The following is a 20,897-nucleotide window of genomic DNA, read 5'->3' on the forward strand; positions in this document are numbered from 1 at the left end:
CACCGAATAGCCAAAAATGATGGTTCTTTCGTGGGGTCCTCTTGAGCCAAGGACATGGATCAACCCTAGTAGTAGCGTTTACACATCGAAGCACAATGATAGATCCCTGACAGATAAAAATCTGTGGTGGCCAGACTCCCTTGAATGCTACTTGTGCAATTTCTATTTCCTGATTTTGGCGTATGACAGAAGGAAAATGTAGAAATACAATTTTTTCAAGGGTCTGCTGCCTCAAAACAGGGTCACATGAGGTCCTCTGACGGGCGGCCTGGGAATACAAAGAGGTCTAAAGCATCATCTAGTTTCTTGTAATTAAGATGAGATGACAAACACGGAAACATGTGCCCCGCTTACGTCATGGAACGGAAAGGGGTGGCGTCCTGCTGCGTCACGTCGACGTCATACAGCGCACGAGGGAAGTTACACTGGGGAAGCAATTTCTCCAAGGGGCAACATTCGTGAAAAACAAATCAGCTCAAACCCAAAGAATGACCACCCCGCTCTAAAAGGGGGTATCTAAGAGGGAACACGCTTCCTTCTCCCAAATTGTATCATCCCCTCATCACGCGGGAAGGAGGAAGGAGTCTGAGCTTAATCAGGAACCAGGGGGCGGGCTAGGCTTGGAGGGAGCGGCCTCTGGCCTTGATGGCTCGTTCCTGAGGTGGCTCGTGATGGGGATGAGCAGGGCATCTCTGGAACAGGGGCCTTCTCTATAGGAAGAGGAGGCGAGCCCTGGGCATATTTAAACCAGTCCTCAGCGCCACCTGTGCGACTGGGGATCCAACCTCCCCGCACCAGCCCCAGTCCAGGTACCTGGAACTTAGTCCGATCGGTAACCGGCGACTACGTGGGGGACAGGTTACCCGAGCGCGCCCCCGACCGACGCACCAACCTGCGCGCGCACCGCGGGCGGCTGCGTGCGCGCCCCCGGACGTCCCGCCCCGCCCCGCCCCTTCTGCGGCTCGGGAGCCGGGCGGCGTGCGCGTCCCCGGCCGCGCCAGGCCGGGCGCTCGGAAAGGCGTCCGGGCAGCGCCTGAAAGTTCCTACCTTGGCGTCTGCCTCATGCGCGCCGCGCAGCGCGGAGTCTGGAACGTTCAGGAGGGCTCTGTAACGGAAGGCTGTGCAGGGAGACAATTCCTGGAAGAACGGGGGGCAGTTGTGGGGCGGGGTTATTCGGGCATTCAGGTGGGCGCCCCGCATAGGCGTCCGAAGGCCCGCGTCGTTAGGGAGCGTGGGAGCGGCGTCTCTGGTTACGGGGTCGGGCAAAGGTTAAAGGGCAGCCTCCGAGTTGGAGAGCGCGGACTTTGAGCAATGGCCGCGTCTGGGGAACCCGGGAAGCAGAAGCAGGAGGACGTGGCGGCAGTTGTGGTGGTGGGCTCCTGCATGACCGACCTGGTCAGGTTAGTCCGGGGCCAGGACGCAGTCAGCGGCTCTCGGGAGGGACGGATGGTGTTCTCTCCTCTCACTGCCATGCACGGGGCTTTGGGGATGAAGAGTGTTTGCTTTCCGTGTGAGCCACAGGTTTCCTCAGCCCTAATGTGCCTTGATGGGGTATAAGAGGCAGGATTTGAGTTTGTAAAGGTAAGTGTCAGGTGAGGAAACATAAAGGCCAGGGTGTAGTGAAAGCCCTAGTGTCACTAGAAGAGCTTCCAAAGAACTGTTCCTGATTTCTGTACCAGGCTACTGAGACTCTCCCCTAACTAGCCTAGTGACTTTGGCCAAGTCATTTTACCTCCGAGAATGAGAAGACTAAATGAAGTAAAGTGTTTTGAGCCATAACATTTTCCAGGTTGGGTATTATTTGTCTGAACGTGTATAAAAGGAGTGGAACAGAGGTCAAAAATGCGATCAGTCACCTTTCACCATACTGATTGTTGGCATTTCTGCATTTTATATTTAAAGCTTATTTTTCAGTATTAGAGTAACCATAGGTTGCCAATGGCAAACCAAGTATGAGTCAAAATAAAAACTTTTAAACACAATATTTACAACCATAAAAAAGTAATCAAGTAATGAAACAAAATATGCTAGCTGAAAATAGAGTTAGGTTAGTGAAACTGGTTGGAGAAATCTTTCCAATTTATCTTTTTTTTTAATGAAAATGGCTTTTTTTTATTGCAAAAGTAATATTTATTTCTTGTAAAAGAAAATCCTACCATTCAGGTTGCTTCAGTTCAATGTTTTGGTGAGTGGCTTTTTAGATATAATGCTATTTTTACATTATAAAAATTAAAAATGATCAGAACTACTACAATAAGACCTCATCTGTCCTCAACCTTGCTTTTCCGAAGGATAACCAAGAACCTAGAAATAAATAAAAAGTCCTTGGGACAAGCAAAATAAGTCACCAAGTCCATGCACTAAACCACCTGTGTTTTACTTAGAAAATAATTTTAGGGCCTTCACATAGCCAACTTAATCTTACATTGCTTAAAATGTTTATAAGCTAGGTTATCAAATATCCAGACTGAGATTAGAAAGGTGGAGAAGCTGCTAGAGGGAGGTATAGTGACTACTAAAACCCTGAAAGTGAGGACAGTGTAGCAACAAAAGAATTTTAAATTCCAAGAGCCTTTATTTTTCCACAAATATTTGAGCTACCTTGTGCCAAGACAGATGTACTTCCTTTAGTGAAAGAGCATAAAGTTCAGTCTAGTTTTGCCCATTTGGTAAAGAGGGCTCCACACCTTTCTCTAGAGCCAGAGTCAGCAAACCTTTTCGCAAAGGGCCAGATAGTAATTACTTTAAGCCACATATGTTCTAGGTCACATATTCTTGTTTTTGTTTTTTTTTTTTGTTTTTTATTTTTGAAGTATTAGTTTACAATGTGTCAATTTCTGGTGTACAGCACAATGTTTCAGTCATACATATACATAGCTATATTCATATATTTGTCTTCATATTCTTTTTCATTATAGGTTACTACAAGATACTGAATGTAGTTCACAGTGCTATAGAGAAGAAACTTGTTAACATATTATTTTCTCTTAACATGTAAAAAGTATAAAACATAAAAAACTATTTTGATCTTATATGCCTTACAAAAACAGCCTGCAGGCCATAGTTTGCTGACTGCTGTCTAAAGCATCACTGTTTGACAGCTCACTAGAGTAACTCAGTAGATGTTACTAGTGATGACTCTTCAAGAAAAGGGAATATGGTAATCATTAAATTTTATATAAAAATAGGGCATGTGTTTCACTTTAGAAATAGTTCCATCAAATATATTTAAAGTTTAGTTACATAAGTTCAGACATCTAAAATAATTCATTCCTTAGAAAATCCATCCAGCTAAAATTTTACCATACTTTTATAGGTGAAGTGGCAGAAGAGAAAGAAAACAAAACAATTTTCCCATGCACCCTACCTAAATAAGAATGTCAGGGTTAGAATTCAGAGCCACCTTCTTATTAAACTAAGAACTTTCTGTGAGGTTTGACCATCACACGTTAAAAATAACGATACTACTTTCTAAAATGAATACTCTTGAAATTTGGGGGAGGGCAGGGTCCCAAAGTATCTGTCAGGATTTAGAATTTTATATCAGAGCTAGAGGAATTGAGATTTTTTTCCCAGCCCTTCAGTTTATAGATGAGTATGGTGAAGTCCAGAGAAGAAACTCTTACATTATGAATAACCTTTTTTATTTCTCTAATTTTGCCGTTTTCTTTCCTTTATAAGATATCCAAGTTTCTAGTCTTCACATGAATCGCTAGTAAAAATTTTATTCCCTTATAGACTCTTTCTCATGACTTTCCTACAAACTTTTCATGGTTTCTGATTACTTCTGCCTCTGAAGATCTTTATTAAATACCTGAGTATAGGATTTTTATTTAAAATCCTGCATCCCTGAAAAACTTGGGTCCAGCTTTGCGAGTTGTGGTACATACCACGATTACAGTAGTTTCCTGGGGCTCCTGTAACAAATTACCACAAACTTAATGGCTTAAACAATACAAATTTAATTTAATTTACAATTCTGGAGGTCAGAAGTCTGACACAGGTCTCACTGGACTAAGGTCAAGGTGTGTGTAGGAATGCACTCTTTTCTGGAGGCTCTAGGGAAAATCTGTTTTCTTGCCTTTTCTAGCTTCTACAGGCTGCCCACATTCTGGCTCATAGCCCCTTCCTCCATGTTCAAGGTCGGCAATGGTCGGTGAAGTCTTTCTTATATGGCATCACTCTGACGCTCACTCTTCTGCCTCCCTCTTCCATGTTCTAAGAACCCTTGTTATTTTTGGCCCCCCAAATGGAAAATTCAAAATAATCTTATTTTAAGGTAGCTTATTAGCCACTTTAATTCCCTATCGCCATATAACATAACATAGTCACAGGTTCTGGGGATTAGGAAGTGGACATCCTTGAGGCCGGGTTGGGGCAGGGGGTGGGTGCATAATTCTGCCTACCACAGTGATTAAGCTTAAAGTCAAAAAATCTTATAATACTTAGTTTGGGGGATCACTGAAGCCTATCCATCCATCCTCCACACTTTGTAGATGAGATAATTAAGAGAGGTCAAATGACTCACCGCAAATCACACAGCCAGTTAGTGGGAACCCAGGTTTCCCAACCTTTATCTTTCCATTATGTCATTGTACCTCTAACTCTGGCTCATATATATTGCCTTTTTCATCTACAGTTCATTTAAGTGTTTGTCATCTGCATTCATTAAATGTAAGCTTTGTAAGCTGATAAGGAACAACAACTAAGGGTTTAAATTTTTCAGGTCGAAAGATGGATATAAAGTAAGGAACAGTAATGAAGATACTAAGTTTAATTGTAACCAGCCTGGACACCCATACCTACACTGTAGAATCACTTTAGAAATAAAACTACTTCAGTAGCTAAGCCCTCTTGGATGGCATCCAAGTCCATCTCACTTTATATATTACCTTACTGTGTGCCAGACACTGCTAATTCAATCAATGAGCAGCCTTTTTTTTACCATTTCTAATTTCAATCCAGTATGAATAGTAAGCTCTATGTACTAATAATTTTTTAATAATCATTAGCTCATCCAACATGGCAAACAATGAACAATTATTTAATACCCACTTGTATTTACCACTATTCTCTTCCTTCTTGAGCAATCATCTCTGAAGTTTCATGCTGCAAAGATAAATCAAGCCTGTTCTTGTGGAAAATTAAGTCAGATTTCCTCCAAAGACAAATTCTCATGAAAATCCAATAACAGATAATTTTTTTTTAGACATTAGGCTTATAGACCTTGGTTAATCATGCTTTCACTAATCTTAATTTCTTATGACATGTATCACTAGTTTTTAAATTATTCATTCAATGTATATTTACTGATTTTATACTACATACCAGGCACTTCCCTAGGTACAGAGGACACAGCAATGAAAAATAGCCCAAAATCCCTGCCTTATGGAGCCCACATTCTAGTGGAAGAGACAGGCAGTATCACTAGAAATAAGTAAAATACACAGTCTGTTCAATAAATGCTAAGGAGGAAAATAAAGCATGAAAGGGAGATGGAAGTAGTACTTTTAAATCATTGGCCACAGAAAGCCTCACTGAGAAAATGATTTGAGTAAAGACCTAAAGGAAAAAAGGAAGCAAGCCATGCAGATAACCAGAGGAAGAGCATGTGCAAAGGCCCTGAGGCAGAAGTGGACCTCTTATGACATGAACAATGAGTCCAATATGGCTGAAGAAGAAAATAAGGGTGGAGGGAGAGCAACTGATTATTTAAAGGACATTGGGTCATACCTTGGATGAGATGAAAAGCCATTGGAGGGTTTGAGCATATAAGTGACATGGTATGACCCATAAGGGCGGAAGTGAGGCAAGTTCAGAGTTCATTAGAATAATCCAGGCAAGAAATGATGATAGCTTGAAAACAGTGCAAGTAGGGAGAAGTGAGCATCTTCTGATTGTATTTTGAAGGTAAAGCAGACAGGATTTACTGAGGAGTACGAGCTAGGTCAAGGATTACCCCAAGTTCTATGACCTCTGCAAGCGGAAGGGGAAATTGGCGTTTGCTGAGATGGAGAAGATTGTGACAGAGCAAGTTGGGTAGGGAGAGGGCAGTATCAGGAGTTCACAGTGGACATGTGAGATTTGAGGTGCCTGTTAGACGTCCAGCTGACACAGTCAAGAAGACAGATATATGAGTTCAGAGTTCAGAAGAGAGATCTAGCTGGAGATATAAATTTGAGAGTCATCAGTGTATAGATGGTATTTAAAGCCATGAGGCAGGATGAGATCACTGAGGTCTGGGCTCTTAGGGCACTCCACATTGAGAGGATACGTTTTACATAATTTATCTCTTGTCTCCCAGTCTCTCTGTACCCCTAAAATTTGCTTTGAGACAAGCTTGATACAAACCCATGTTTACATTTCCATGGCAATAGACTATGATGTCAACTAAAGCCCTATGTTATCCTTTTACATGCTCCAATTAAAAGTGATGGCTGGAGAGATAAGGCTCATGTTCAACCAAGCATCTAAATTTAATCCTTGGCAAGTCAGGAAATGATTGCTTAATTCTCAAAAGATTTTAATTGGATGGTGGCATAAGTAAATTTAGAAGCTTTTGGATCCAAAGTGGATGAAACATTGGACCTGGATTACTTCTTGAAAAAAAGTCCAAAATTTTATACTGTATCTAGAAAAGATTATATGTGTTTGACATATTGCAGTACCCTCTAACCTGCCTTCCACCAGAAGCCTCTTGACCTATCATATTTAGAACAGAAACATCTCTTTGGCAGTCACATTTTCAGGAAAGTAAAAGCCAAAGGAGTATCTAAGAAGTATCATGCATTCCCAAAATTAGAGGAATATAATAGCATCCTTCATTATTCTTTCTACTCCTTAAATGGGCCTTGAAACTTGCTTATCGGTTACCAATCAATTTTTAAATTAGTATTTCATTAAACATGTTTCTGTCAACTGAATTCCCTCAATTCAAAAGAAATCATTTGCGGGAAATTTTCTGATTTGGGTCCCTTCAAAGAAAATATATGTTAGTAAGTAAATTACATATGACAAAGAAAGAGCACCTGTTATTTGGTATTACTAAGCAGTGCTGTTAGCGGTCTGTTCCTTTGCTAGCTCTTCACGCCCTGCTGCCTGCATTCTAGGGAGAGCAAGGTGAGGTGGGCTTTGTGATGAATGTTGCTCCACTATTTTGATAACTTGTATATAATATTGAAATACTGAGACTGTGCTAACTGCCTAGGGTACTGCAAATAATATAACATGGTCATTGCACTTGAGGAACTTATAGTCCAAGGAAGAAGGCAGACACGAAGACAGATCACTGTAGTACAGTGTGGTAAGTACCTGCAGGTTCTGTGGGAGCACAAGGGAAAGTTTCTGAATAAGATGCCTCCTGAGCCAAGTCTTGAAAATTAGCAGGTGCTAACCCAGCAAAAAAGGGGAAGGAGTTCTTACTGGCCAGTTGGGATAATATGCAGGAGCAAAGTCATGGATGTGCATGGGTGTCCTGGGGCCAGCAGCCGCTCGGTCTGCATACTGTACACTGAGCATCAGATGTGAGGTGCTGATGAAAAGCCTCATCAGCCATGCTAAGGTGCTTAGGTTTTATTCCATAGGCCCTGGGAGCCAGTGGAGGGTTCAAAGTACAGGAATGACATGGTCAGATTTGTATTTCACAAAGGCAGATTTAAAAGAAGGCAATGTTTTGAATGTATCAGAAGCATTCTCCTTGAAGACAAGGAGACCCAGTTGAAAGGTAAAACTCTTCACAAGAGTTCATGAGGGCCTGAACCAGGACAGTAGTGATGGGGACAAAGAAGAGGGAAGGGGGAGGGTAGAGCTCAGTGGTAGAGCATGTGCTTAGCATGCATGAGGTCCTGGGTTCAATCTCCAGTACCTCCATTAGAAAACGGAAAAGAAATTACAATTTTAAAAACTTTTTTTTAAAAAAAGAGGGAAAATGTCAAAGAAATATTTAGAGAGTAAAAGAGCAGAAAACATCTGTTAATTAAAAAGGGCATTAATCAACATCTGCTCTCTGGGCCTTAATGAGCAAAACTCTGCCACTGACAGCTTTCTCAAATTGACAAGACCTGGAAAGCAAAGTTCTTGGAAAGAACCATTTTATGGAACAAAAGAATTCTATGCTTCATGCTTTTTAGCAAGAGGAAAAGATTATATTCCTTAAAAATCAAAATAAATGTTATCAAATAATTAAAAGGCAATCAAATCCTCTCGGTGGATGGGGGGGGATGCTAAATTTGGTTTTGAGACTGAAGAAAAATATTGATATGCTTTTATAACTGTAATAGAGAAGTTAATGACAAATTTAACTCAGGAAATTCACAACTATTTCTTGAAGATAGTGAAAGCAAGACGGAAGATGTTAAACATACGAATACACTTTAAAAAACAGAAACTACGCAAACTCAACCACCCATGTAACAAAGATATTTATAATGTAGCCAAGGTGTTGTGGGAGAACTTAAATACCGCGAAACTAGAGTAGGAAAGAACCTGGGTTCATTTCTGTTTTGTGCCCTGTTCATTTTAATTATTGGAAACAGGGCTGGGAAGAGTTAAGTGATTTGCCCCAGCAAATACCTGTTATTGTTGGAGCCAGGATTAAAACTTGTATCTCTTGATTCTCAAATACTAACACATTATTGTGAAGATTAGAGTAGCATATCAGAAGTTTGACATATATTTGCAAGAGATAAGAAGATGTTTAAAAGTGCTACTAGGGAGCAGTTTCCTTGGGGTAGAGGGGAGCAAATGCAGCTGTCTGCATTAGTGGACTTAATATTGTCATGCAGAATTTTTTTTTAGATTTTTTTATCATAGTAAAATATACTCAACATAAAATTTATTGTTTTAACCATTTCAAGTGTTCGGGTCAGTGGCATTAAGTGTGTTCACAGTATTATACAACCATCACCACCATCCATCTCCAGAACTTTTTTCATCTTCCCAAACAGAAACTCTCTACCCATTTAAACACGAACTCCCTGTCCTCCCTCCCCCCAGGCCCTTCAACCACCATTCTACTTTTTCCTCTATGAATTTGACATCTCTAGCTGCTACTTGTAAGTGGAATCATGTAGTATTTGTCATTTTGTGACTAGCTTATTTCACTTAGCATAATATCTTCAAGGTTTACCAGTGTTGCAGTATGTGTCAGAATGTCCTTCCTTTTAAAGGCTGAATAATATTCCACTGTGTGTATAGACCACATTTTGCTTATCCATTCATCCATCAATGGACATTGGGTTGCTTCCACCTTTTGGCTATTGTGAATAATACTGCTGTAAAACATGAGTATACAAATATCTGTTCAAGTCCTTGTTTTCAATTCTATTGGATATATATCCAGAAGTCAAGTTGCTGGATCATATGGTAATTTTCTTTCATTTTTTGAGGAGCCACCATATTAGTCTGCATAGCAGTAGTACCACTTTTCCATTTTGTATCTTGCATTTTTTTAAACTGCCCACCCTTTATCTTAGCCATTTAAGCCTCCTTTTCCTATTCCAGTTTATTTTGTGAGTTTTTTGTCTCCTATTTTTAGCTCCTGCTAGTAATCCCTCTTTTATGTCCTCTTAGGCAATTATGTGTCCCCATGTGCACGCATACGTGTTGTGTCTAAGTGTATGTTTGGCGGAGGGGTGGATGTCTTTGCAGAAGAGGAGCTCAGTAAACCTTACACCTTCTCCACTGCCCCAAACTCAACACAACATTGCTGTCACCACTCTGTTACTTGGAGACACCAAATTTATTGATTCACTGTCCTAAATTTATACCTTTAAGTTGATTCCCTTTGCTATGATGAACTTCTTTGAACACTTATCTTTTGGACTTGTGTCTTTCCTTAGGGAAATTCCTAGAGGTAGAATTACTAGATCAACGGAAATAACATTTTTTAAATGTTTGTAATGTATTGCCAATTTGCCTTCATAAAAAGTGCTGTGAAACACACTCCCACTAGCAATGTGAGAAACACCTATTTCCTAGAAAACTAACACATTGCCAGTTGGAAAGGTGAACAGTGTTATCTCCTGTTTTGATACTAGAGAGATTGAGTTTTTACTCAGGTGTTTGTTGGTTGTTTGTATTTCTTCTTTCATGATTGCCCATCCATGTGTCCTTTGTCCATTTTTCTGTTGGCTGCCCCTTAAGATTTTTAAATGAGAGTATTCAGAGAAAAACTAACAGAGTCTAGTATAAAAGAGAGTTCTATAAGGCAGAACCATAAAATTGAGTCTTAAAACTCCAGCCAGCATAAAACACTGTGGACGTGAGGAAGAGAAAGGTTTCAACACTGGCTGCCAATTAGAATCGTTAAACCAGACTTCTGGCATTGGGGCCCAGGCATCAGTATTTTTTAAATAAATTCCCTTCATAGATTCTGATGTGCCGCCAGGGTGGAGAACAAGTGATTTATCAGTAAAAGCAGGGGCTATGAAGTAGTGTGAATGTGGCAACACTATAGTAATCGGGAGAAATCACCCTTTGAGAGAATGATAGGGTTATTCCTGACTCTGAGGAGCCATATTTGTCACAAATGAGCACATCAGTTTATAAGTAGCACCATACCTGGTTATACAGTCTCTCAGCTCTGATAATACAAAGCATTAACACCTGACATGCTGTGTCACGTGACACCATCCAATGGCTATCAGTTCTTGAATTATGTGAGTTCCGCTCAGGACAGTTACCTCCTTGTTAAGTAGCTGGATCTTCCTCCATTTTGACAGTGAGCATACAGTGTTAACACCTGACTGTAAGCTCAGGAGGACCGGGTCCTGATGTCCCCAGAACCTCAGCACAAAGCCTAGAATATAGTAAGCATGACAAATGTGTGCTGACAGTGGACTGAGTATCCCAAAACTGGTCTGAGATGATTCCAGTGTATTTCTTCCATAGTTACACTGAGTCAAAATCCACCTCATTGGATACAATTTTAATTACATTAGTATTTTCCACATAGTGATGAGTTACCCTTTTGTTGTATGATCTTTAACGACAAGATTTCTTCTTCCTTATGATCTTAAATTCTTCATATGAACATTTTAAATATCTCCATCTATCTTACTTTACTTTCTTCACAGTTTTTATAGTACCAGCTTGACTTGGGGGCATTTCTCATATTTCTGCAGAAGACAGTTGTAAATTATCTTTGTATATGGTTAACTTGTTTTCTAAATTAAACTTGGAGGTTTTGTTTCTTTTGTTTGGGATTTTTTGTTTTGTTTTGTTTTGTTTGGGAGTGTTTTGATCTTGATTTGTTTCCCAAATATATCACATATTAGATACCAGCTTTTCCTCTGTGATCAACAGTATTTTCTAACGCAATTCTTCCATATATTGCAGAAAGTAATTTGTGCAACAGTTTTTAAATGTTCTTTACATATTATATTTTATATCTGGATTTTTACCACTGGTTTAAAATGTTATAATCTATAGACTGTGGTAGCAATAATATTGATTTTTTCCTAAATTACAAGTCTTCATTTTCAAGAGAGAAATACATATCTAAATTTTCAGTTATCTAAATTTTCAAACAAGTACAGTTGACCCTTGAACAATGCAGGGGTTGGGGTACCAACCCCGTACGATCAAAAATTCACAAATAACTTAACAGTCATCCTCCACATCCACAGTTCCACATCCGTGGATTCCACCAACCACAGATCATGTAGCCCTGTAGTACATATTTAGTGAAAATATCTGGGTATAAGTGGACCCACACAGTTCAAACCAGTTGTTCAAAAGTTCTTTAAGCTAGCCTGATAAAAATTATAAGCAGATCTTTGGTAAGGCATACCTCATTTTATTAAGCTTCACAGATAGTATTTTTTTCATAAATGGAAGGTTTGTGTCAACCCTGCATTGAAAAAGTCTATCAGCACTAATTTTCCAACAGCATTTGCTCACTTTGTGTCTCTCTGTCATATTTTGGTAATTCATGCAATATTTCAAACTTTTTCTTTAATATTGTATTTGTTATGGTGACCTGTGATCAGCGATCTTTGATGTTACTATTATAATTGTTTTGAGCACACCCATCTAGGACTTTGAACTTACTAAATGTCGTATGTGTTCTGACTGTTCCACTGACTGGCTGTTCCCCCCATCTCTCTCCCTATCCTCGGGCCTCCCTATTCCCTGAGACACAACAATACTGAAATTAGGCTAATTAATAACCCTACAGTGGCCTCCAAGTGTTCAAGTGAAGGAAAGAGTCACACATCTCTCGGTTTAAATCAAAAGCTAGAAATGTTTAGGCTTAGTGAGGAAGGCATGTGGAAAGCAGAGATAAGTTGAAAGCTAGGCTTCTTGCGCCAAAGAGTTAACCAAGTTGTGAATGCAAAGGAAAAGTTCTTGAAGGAAATTAATATTCCTCCTCCAGTGAACACAGGAATGATAAGAAAGCAAAACAGCCTATTGCTGATACAGAGAAAGTTTCAGTGGTCTGGACAGAAGATCAAACCAGCCACAACCTTCCCTTAAGCTAAAGCCTAATCCAGAGCAAGGTCCCAACTCTCTTCAATTCTGTGTAGGCTGAGAGAGGAGAGGAAGCTGCAGAAGAAATGTCTGAAGCTAGCAGAAGCTGGTTCCTGAGGTTTAAGGAAAGAAGCCATCTCCATAACATCAAAGTGCAAGGTGAAGCAGCAGGTGCTGATGTAGAAGCTGCAGCAAGTGATCCAGAAGATCTAAGATCATTAGTGAAGGTGGCCACACTAACAACAGATTTTCAATGTAGATGAAACAGCCTTATATTAGAAGATGCCATCTAAGACTTGTATTGCCAGAGAAAAGAAGTCAATGCCTGGCTTCAAAGGACAGGCTGACTCTCTTGTTAGGGGTTAATGCAGCTGGCAACTTAAACTTGAAGCCAGTGCTCATTTACCATTCTAGGGTCCTTAAGATTTATGCTAAATCTACTCTGGCTGTACTCGTTAAATGGAACAACAAAGCCTGGGTGACAACACATCTGTTTACAACATGGTTTAACTGAATATTTTAAGCTCACTATTGAGACCTACTGTTCAGAAAAAAAAAATCCCTTTCAGAATATTACTGCTTATCGACATGCACCTGGTCATCCAAGAGGTCTGATGGAGATGTACAATGGGGGTTAATGTTGTTTGCATGCCATCTAACACAATAGCCATTCTGCAGCCCATGGATCAAGGAGTAATTTCAACTTTTACATCTTACTATTTACTAAAGGCACTCTCATAGGCTATACCTGCCATAGAGAGTGGTTCCTTTGATGAATCTGGGCAAAGTTAATTGAAAACCTTCTGGAGAGGATTCACCATTCTAGATGTTATTAAGAACATTTGTGATTCATGGGAAGAAGTCAAAATATCAGCATTAACAGAAGTTTAGATGAAGTTGATTCCAACCCTCATGGATGACTTGGGTTCAAAATTCAGTGGAGGAAGTAACTGCAGATGTGATAGAAACAGCAGGAGAACTAGAATTAGAAGTGGAGCCTGAAAATGTGACTGAATTGCTGCAGTCTCATGATAAAACTTGTATGAATGAGGTGTGTCTCTTATCAATAGCACATAGCTGGATTTTAGTCTTTTGTTGGTTTTATTTATTTTTTATGACTGATATTTTTTGGTTTTTTATCTGGAGAATATAATCCATCCACATTTAATGTGAGTTCTGATGTATTTGGATTAATTTCAAACATGCTGTCTTATAATAAACTACCCTTTAGAATACTATTTCTCAAACAATTAAGGCCGTAGAACACAAGTAAGTCAGGAGACTTTTTGTGGAGTACCATAGGATATTATGCTTAAGTTAACTATATTCATATTTCACATGGAATTACCTTCTCTCTTCTTTTAGATTATAGTTTACACAAAGAGTAGTGTACCCAAAGGTTTAAGAAGAAAAACTTTAATTTGAGAATATTCTGTCCATCAACATAATTCCTTCTAGAGTCTAGGGAGAGGAGCACCATTATTTGGTCTTTCCATCTTAATGTCTTAGTTCAGCTTACAAAACTCCAGTGTTATTCAAAAGCACAGCTACCAGAAATTACACAAGAAGTTATAAAAACATGAAATATAAATAGGTACAAGGGACATAAAGTACATTTATGTGTAATATAATGGGTTTTGGACTCAGACCAACCTTGGTTTGAATCCTGGCTCTGCAGTCTTTTACTGGGTGAACTTGGGTATGTTTTTTAATCTAATTCTCATTCTCCTTATCTGTGAAATGGAGATGAGAATAATAACCTTTTCATGGGGTTATTGTAAGGATTAAGTGATTTAGTGGTCATAAGGTGCTTAGTGCAGTATTTATCTTGTGATAAGCACTCAGAAATGGTATCTGGCACTATTAATGTATTTTATATTTTAACAAATGTTTATCGGACACATGGTGTGTGTAGGCACAGTCATAGGCCATAGTGATATAGAAGCCAACGTGATACAGACTGTGAGAGAAACATGCATGGATTGCTAGGGAGTAGAGGTAGGGCAACTAACCCACACTGTTACATTTGGACTCTTGGAGGAAGTAATATCTGAATTGAATTTTTAAAGGATGCATATAGAGTTGCTCAGGAAAAAAGTAGGGGGGAAATTTTCCAGGCATAGGGAATAGGATATGCAAAGAGAGTTGAAATACAAATAAGATTTTAAGAATGGACATTCTTTCCTGTAACATCACTTAGTGCCACAGTCAAAAGAAGTGGAGGAATGGAATGAACTAAGTCGTTTTTAGTAGAGAATGTATTTTTATGCTCATGTGAATAATATTAAACAAATATTTGTCTTTCATAGCTACCGACTGCCCAATATTAAAGTCAAATTTGAGAGAAAATATATGTAAAATATATAAAGAACTTATACAATAGGAAAAAATCCAATTTAAAGATGGGCAGAAGTTCTGAATGGACATTTTTCCAAAGAATACATATAGATGCCCAATAGATTCATGAAAAGATGCTCAGCATCACTAATCATCAGGGGAATGTAAATCAAAACCACAATGAGATATCACTTCACACCTGTTAGAATGACTGTTATCAAAAAGACAAGAAATAGTAAGAGAGAAAAGGGAACCATTGTGCACTGTTGGTGGGATTGTAAATCGGTATATCCACTATGAAAAACAGAATGGAGACTCCTCAAAAAGTTAAATATAGAACAACCTAAGTGTCCATTGATGCATGAATGGATAAAGAAAATAAGGTGTGTATATATACAAAGGATATTATTCCATCATAAGAAAAGAAGACAAGCTTGCCATTTGCGACAACATAGATGGATCTTGAGGGCATTACGCTATGTGAAATATGTCAGACAGATAAAGACAAATACCATTTGATTTCACTTATATGTGTAATCTTTTTTTAAAAAATTTTTTTAATTTAAAAGCTAAGCTAATAGATACAGAGAACAGATTGGTGGTTGCCAGAGGGGAATTCAGGGATGGGCAAAATGGGTAAAGGGGGTCAAAAGGAACAAACTTCTAGCTACAAAATAAGTCACGGGGATGTAACGTACAGCAGGGTGACCATAGTTAATGATACTATATTGCTAATAGATCTTGAAAGTTTTCTTGAAAAGAAGGAACTGAGAGAAAGCTGATTATCAAGCAAAGTAGCACAGTATGGTTTAAAGACCATAGCAATGGATAAGACCAGAATGAAAGTTTAGGCTCATCCACCTAACAGCTAGGTACATATTGATAAGCCATTACTTTTTTGAATTCTCACTTTCTTCCTAAAACAGAGATGATGATATTCCTACCCTAACCCATCTTACAAATCTATTGTGAAGGTCAAATACAATATAATCAGTTCTTGATTATTCAGGATGATGGGATGTGAAAGAGGCATGAGCACCAAAACCCAAACCTAGCAGATAAATTTTAAAATTTAATAATTGATTCCAGAATACATTATTTTTTGTATGCTGATTTAGCCTTCTAATTATATTTTGCTTAGGATAAAAATAATTCCATTTATATTTCTTTTACCTACACCAGCAGATGGCAGGAAGCAAAGGCTTAGAGATAATTACAATGTGATGACAGAGCCATTCTGAAATTTAAAATTTACTATAATTAATTGGCAAAACAGAAAATAAAATATTGGTTTTATAGTTATTTGTCACTATTCATACTTTGCTTGTCTTCTTTGATGAATTAAAATGTTTTTCACCAGGAACTTCAATAAATGCTTTAGTCCATACAACTATTTCTGCTCCTTTTTTCTGCATCCTGATTTTCCCACATACCTTTATGCCATCCTATAGCTGTCAATCCCCACTCACTAACCTCCATACACATATATTTGTATTTCCCCCGTCTTCTCTTGCAACTTGTAATCCAAAATTAGCTCACTCTACACTTCCCTATCCAAGCTCCTATTCTTTCTCCAGGACTTTTCTTAGCTAGGAGTAAGGAGGTATATATAATTATTCAAAAAGATTAGTGGATGTTAGCTGGTATTTTAATTCTTAAATGTATTTTTAATATTTTGACCTATATACCTCTCCTGGTGCCTTCTGTACTCAGTCCTACATCCCACACTGGAAGAATGAAGAAGGATGTGAACCCTTCTTGTCCCTATTATTCTGACCATATTTGGGAGGGGAGGGAATTAGGGTTCTTTTTTTTTTTTTTGATTTTTTAATGGAGGTACTGGGGATTGAACCCAGGACCTCATGCATGCTAAGCATGCACTCTACCACTGAGCTATACCCTCCCCCTGACCATATTGGTTTAATAACCATTCTACTTGGGCTACAGTCATACACAGCACTTTTCCCTGCTCTCACTTCATGGTATAATTTGTCGTGTACATGGGCATCTGTCATCCCACCTATCTAAGTGTCTTTTAAGGTACAGACCATTCATTCAAAAATATTTACTTCTGACCATATTAAAATAACTAGTACAAGACATACCTTCCCACCATAAACAACTAGAAAATGGGACAAAACATATGAAGCAACTGTTTCTGATATTGGACAGCAGGAGTGTTTCCCAGAAGAGAAAGGAAACAGAGAAGGTGAGTCCTGAAGGCCCATTACTGACCACGGCACAGAGAGGAGGAACTCCGGGAAAACTTGGCAACATCAGTGAGTTGAGAAATCTGAGTTCATAGCTTAATGTGGCTAAAATTTATGGGAACATGTACTGGAGAGGAAAGAGTTAATCAAGGAAAGGTCAAGAAATCTGCATAGGAGTCTCCTTTATCTGTTGCTAAATGCTAAAGGGACATACATAGAGAGAAACTCCACAAAGCTGGGTAACTGCTGGAGAGCTCTAAGCTGAACATGACCCAGAAATTATACAGGAATGGGAGGTGTTGAGTTCTATCCAGCCAGAGACATTGTTGAACCCCTGGAGCATTCAGTAGCAATCCAAGAAGGAACACAGTTTAGTAGAAAGGGTAAACTTGCCCTAAAGTAAAGGTCACTCTAAACTCACTCTAACAGACTTCAAAAGCAATCTTCAAAGGATTAAACAGATTCACAAATTATCTGAAAAAACAAAGTTTAACCTTTTGGAAAAATACAGCAAAATTAAGACACTCAATGATGTAACATTTGCAATATTCAGCATTTAATCAAATGCTGAAGATGCATTAGACATGCAAAGAATCCAAAAAAAATCTTATCCATAACCAAGAAAAAGAAGTAAATCAAAATCAACACAGAAATGACAAGGATGATGGAATTAGCAGAAAGGGATTTTAAAAGAGCCCTTATAAATATGCTCAGTGGTTTAAAGAACATGAACATGGTGTGGAGGAAAGTAGAAGATGTATGAAAGAACCAAATAGAAGTTTAAGAAGTGAAAAATGCAATATCTGAAATGAAAAATTCACTTGATGAGTTTAACAACAGAGTAGACATTACAGAAGAAAGGATCCATGTACTTGAAGACAGTAAATAGAGATTATCTAAATTGAAACATAGAGGAAAAAATGACTGAACAAATTGCACAGAGCCTCTGTGATGTGAGACAATCAGTTTGTCATGTGTGTAAATGACATCTAAGGAAAAAGGAGTGAGAGAGGCACAAAAATATTTGAAGTAATAATGACTGAAATTTTTTCAAATTTTAAGAAAAATATAAACACATAGATCAAAGAATTTCAATGAACCCCAAGGAAAATAAGCATAATGTAAACCATATCAAAGTCCACTGTAATCAAATTCCTGCAAACCAATTATAAACAGAAATTCTTAAAAACATCTAGTGTCAAAAATACACATTACATATAGGGGAAGAAGGATTGATTGCAGACTTCTTGCCGGAAACAATGCAAGCTAGAAAAAAAATGAATGAAATCTACAAAGCACTGGAAAAATAAACTGTCAACACAAAATTCTGTATCCTTCAAAATGATGGGGAAATAAAGATAAAAACAATAGCCAAGAGAAATTATCACCAGAAACTTGCACTACAATAAATGTTGGAGGAAGTTCTTTAGGTGGAACCAGAATGATACTAGATGATATGCATATCCATCCAAAGGCATGAAAAGTCCTAGAAATGGTAAATATGTGAGTAAATACAGACTTATTTTCTTCATTCCTTCATTTCTTTAAAAGACAATTGACAGTTTAAATAAAAATAATAACACAGCTTTATAAGGTTTATATCATGTAGAAGTAAAATGTGTGACACTAATAGCACAAAGGTTAGGAAGGGGAAATTGAAGAATACTACTGTAAAATAAATTACATTTGTAAGTAAAGTGGTTTTGTAATGTTGGGAAATAAACTAAGTTAAAGTGCTTATTATGAACTCTAGATCAATCACTTTTAAAAAAGAAAAAAGAGGTAGAATTAATAACACATCAATAGTGAAGAAGTGGAATGCAATTAATCCAAAAGAAGTTAGGGCAAGAGGAAAGAAACAAATGCGTATTGTAACGTTGGGTAGTGATATTGCTGTGAAAAAATTGTCGGGAAGCAATGCTCCGTGAATGTTTTCATGTTTCTGCATGATCAGGGCTGTCTGAGAAAGGTTGCTGGCACCTGGATTAAAGAATGTTTGAATGACAAAACCGTAGAAGTCAGAGACCTCAGGAGAGATTTAGAGACTTCTTTGGATGCATTTATTTACATCCTAGGGGTTGTAAACCTAAACACCTCCCCCTCTTTTCCCCTAAGAGGATTTGTTTACATTAAAAAGCAAAGGTCAACAGGTCATTTTCTTCTCTCCCTCCCTCCTTTTCCCTCTCCATCCTCTCTCCCCCATCCCACCGCAGAGGGGAGGAGAAGCAGCAGCTGTATTAGCTGTCCTATATAAATCTCAAAAAAATCATTATTTAAAAAGTTTCTCTCACTATGTCACCCCACAGGGGATTGGGACGTGGAGAACTAACATAATTACGAGTAATTAAAAGGCTGGATCTGATCCAAAAACCTAGTGTCAATACTTAACAAACATTAAATTAGGAAGGTGGCATCTCACCTGTAGAGTGGTCTGGGAAAGCCTCTCAGAGGAGGTAGCATTTAAGCAGAGATGTGAATGATGCAAGGCCATGTAAGACTGAAATGTGTGGGAGAAGAAGTAACATGTTTAGCTTTACTGGTTCTCCCAGGGCCTGGCACACTTTTTCATATATAAGCAAAATTTAAATAAGGGTCAAGTATATGACACTGAAAGGCTGGCCACTTCTAGCTAGAGTATTGTTTATCTATGCTATAAAGTCACGAGTAGCTACATCTTAAGAAAAAAAAATGACTTTTAAGCCACAGGCTTGTTAGCTGGGAAAAGATAAGAGTTAGAAGTCAAAATCAGTTAAGAAGCATTTAAAGCATAATTCATGTTTCACTTCCTTAAGTAAATCATGTGTATGCACATTTTGGGTGAGGAGCCACAGAATGACATTTTAGTTTCAAGGCTCAGTTCTTTTCACAGAGGTAGAAACAGGTATCACTGGCTTGGTTTAGAAATTACCCTCATCCTTGTAAATGTGACATACACAAATGCGGAGAAGAACAGATACGGTTGAAGAATACAGGCAGTAGGAATAATGAATTTTAATCAGGAAATAACTACTGGTACAATCCCCTGTTCTAGGGGTGTACAGTGTAGCAGAAGCTTGCAGCCCAGAGAAGAAATAATGAAATTCAAAAGCCAAAAAGCAACATATTCCTTGGCTTTTGGCTGGAGCCAGTATCAGTGTGACCTTTTTGGTCAAAAGACTTCTCATCCCTGTTTCACCAGGTCATTCCTTTCGCTGGTATGAATCATCTCTAAGAATCCGTAACAGGCACATCATTGTCAAGAAGTTAAAAGCAATTGATAAGTTGTTCTGATAACACCTGTCAGTGAAATAACTCAGAGCACAAAACCCAGGCATTTAAGGAGTTGACAAGTATTATTAAACCTGTTTTGCAAGAGAAGAAGCTGGTTCAAAGAGGGAAAAGCTGTCAAAGGTAATACAGTCAGTCAGTGGCTCAGGCCTCCTCCCTCACACAAATACGCCCAACCACATGGCCTCTTATGGCCCGGAAGACTGAGGGGACCATTTATGACCATTTATCGGGTTTCCTTCTGTCCAACTTTAAAATATGACATTTTTAAGCTATGAATTTGTTTTAAATTCATATATATTTCTTCTAACTGGTTTTCTCCTTCATTCAGAAATTTACACTTTTAAATTTTTTAATGGTAGCAACAGTATATTTCTACCAGTGCTGCTTTTTTTTTTCCTTTGAACACTTAATTGGTCTGTTTTTGGCACCTTCCTAAAGCTCATGTTTGAACTGGAAAGAGTTATGGTGATGCCTTTTTTTTTTTTTGATGCTTTCATACAGAGGATGGTGTTTTGTGCAGGTCCTTTCCTGAACCTGACCATAATTTTGTGATTTTAATAAAGAAAAAAGATAGAAAAGCCTAATTCAAAGTGAAACTAGAATCTAATT

General features: G+C 38.3%; 2 protein-coding genes across 9 annotated transcripts in view; one reads left to right on the forward strand and one right to left on the reverse strand.

The window, feature by feature from the left end:
- Positions 1-957, reverse strand: part of BABAM2 (BRISC and BRCA1 A complex member 2) — a 357,253-nt gene extending 356,296 nt beyond the window's left edge. The window contains exon 1 of one of the 5 annotated variants that reach the window (XM_072937993.1): positions 814-957. The gene's annotated coding sequence lies outside the window, so the exon portion shown is untranslated. Of the gene's footprint in view, positions 1-354; positions 789-813 lie in introns of those variants that run through there. The other 4 variants (XM_072937994.1, XM_072937995.1, XM_072937996.1 and 1 more) reach the window with 4 other exon arrangements.
- Positions 958-1,107: 150 nt separating this feature from the next.
- Positions 1,108-20,897, forward strand: part of RBKS (ribokinase) — an 81,973-nt gene continuing 62,183 nt past the window's right edge. For all 4 annotated transcript variants that reach the window (XR_012059141.1, XM_006197231.4, XM_072937997.1 and 1 more), the window contains exon 1: positions 1,108-1,400. Coding sequence is in view for 3 of the 4 variants with exons in the window: in XM_006197231.4 (XP_006197293.2) it covers positions 1,312-1,400 (89 nt within the window). In the remaining variant the exon portion in view is untranslated. The remainder of the gene's footprint in view (positions 1,401-20,897) is intronic.

The sequence above is a fragment of the Vicugna pacos genome, chromosome 15, assembly GCF_048564905.1.
Source record: "Vicugna pacos chromosome 15, VicPac4, whole genome shotgun sequence".
NCBI lineage: Eukaryota > Metazoa > Chordata > Mammalia > Artiodactyla > Camelidae > Vicugna > Vicugna pacos.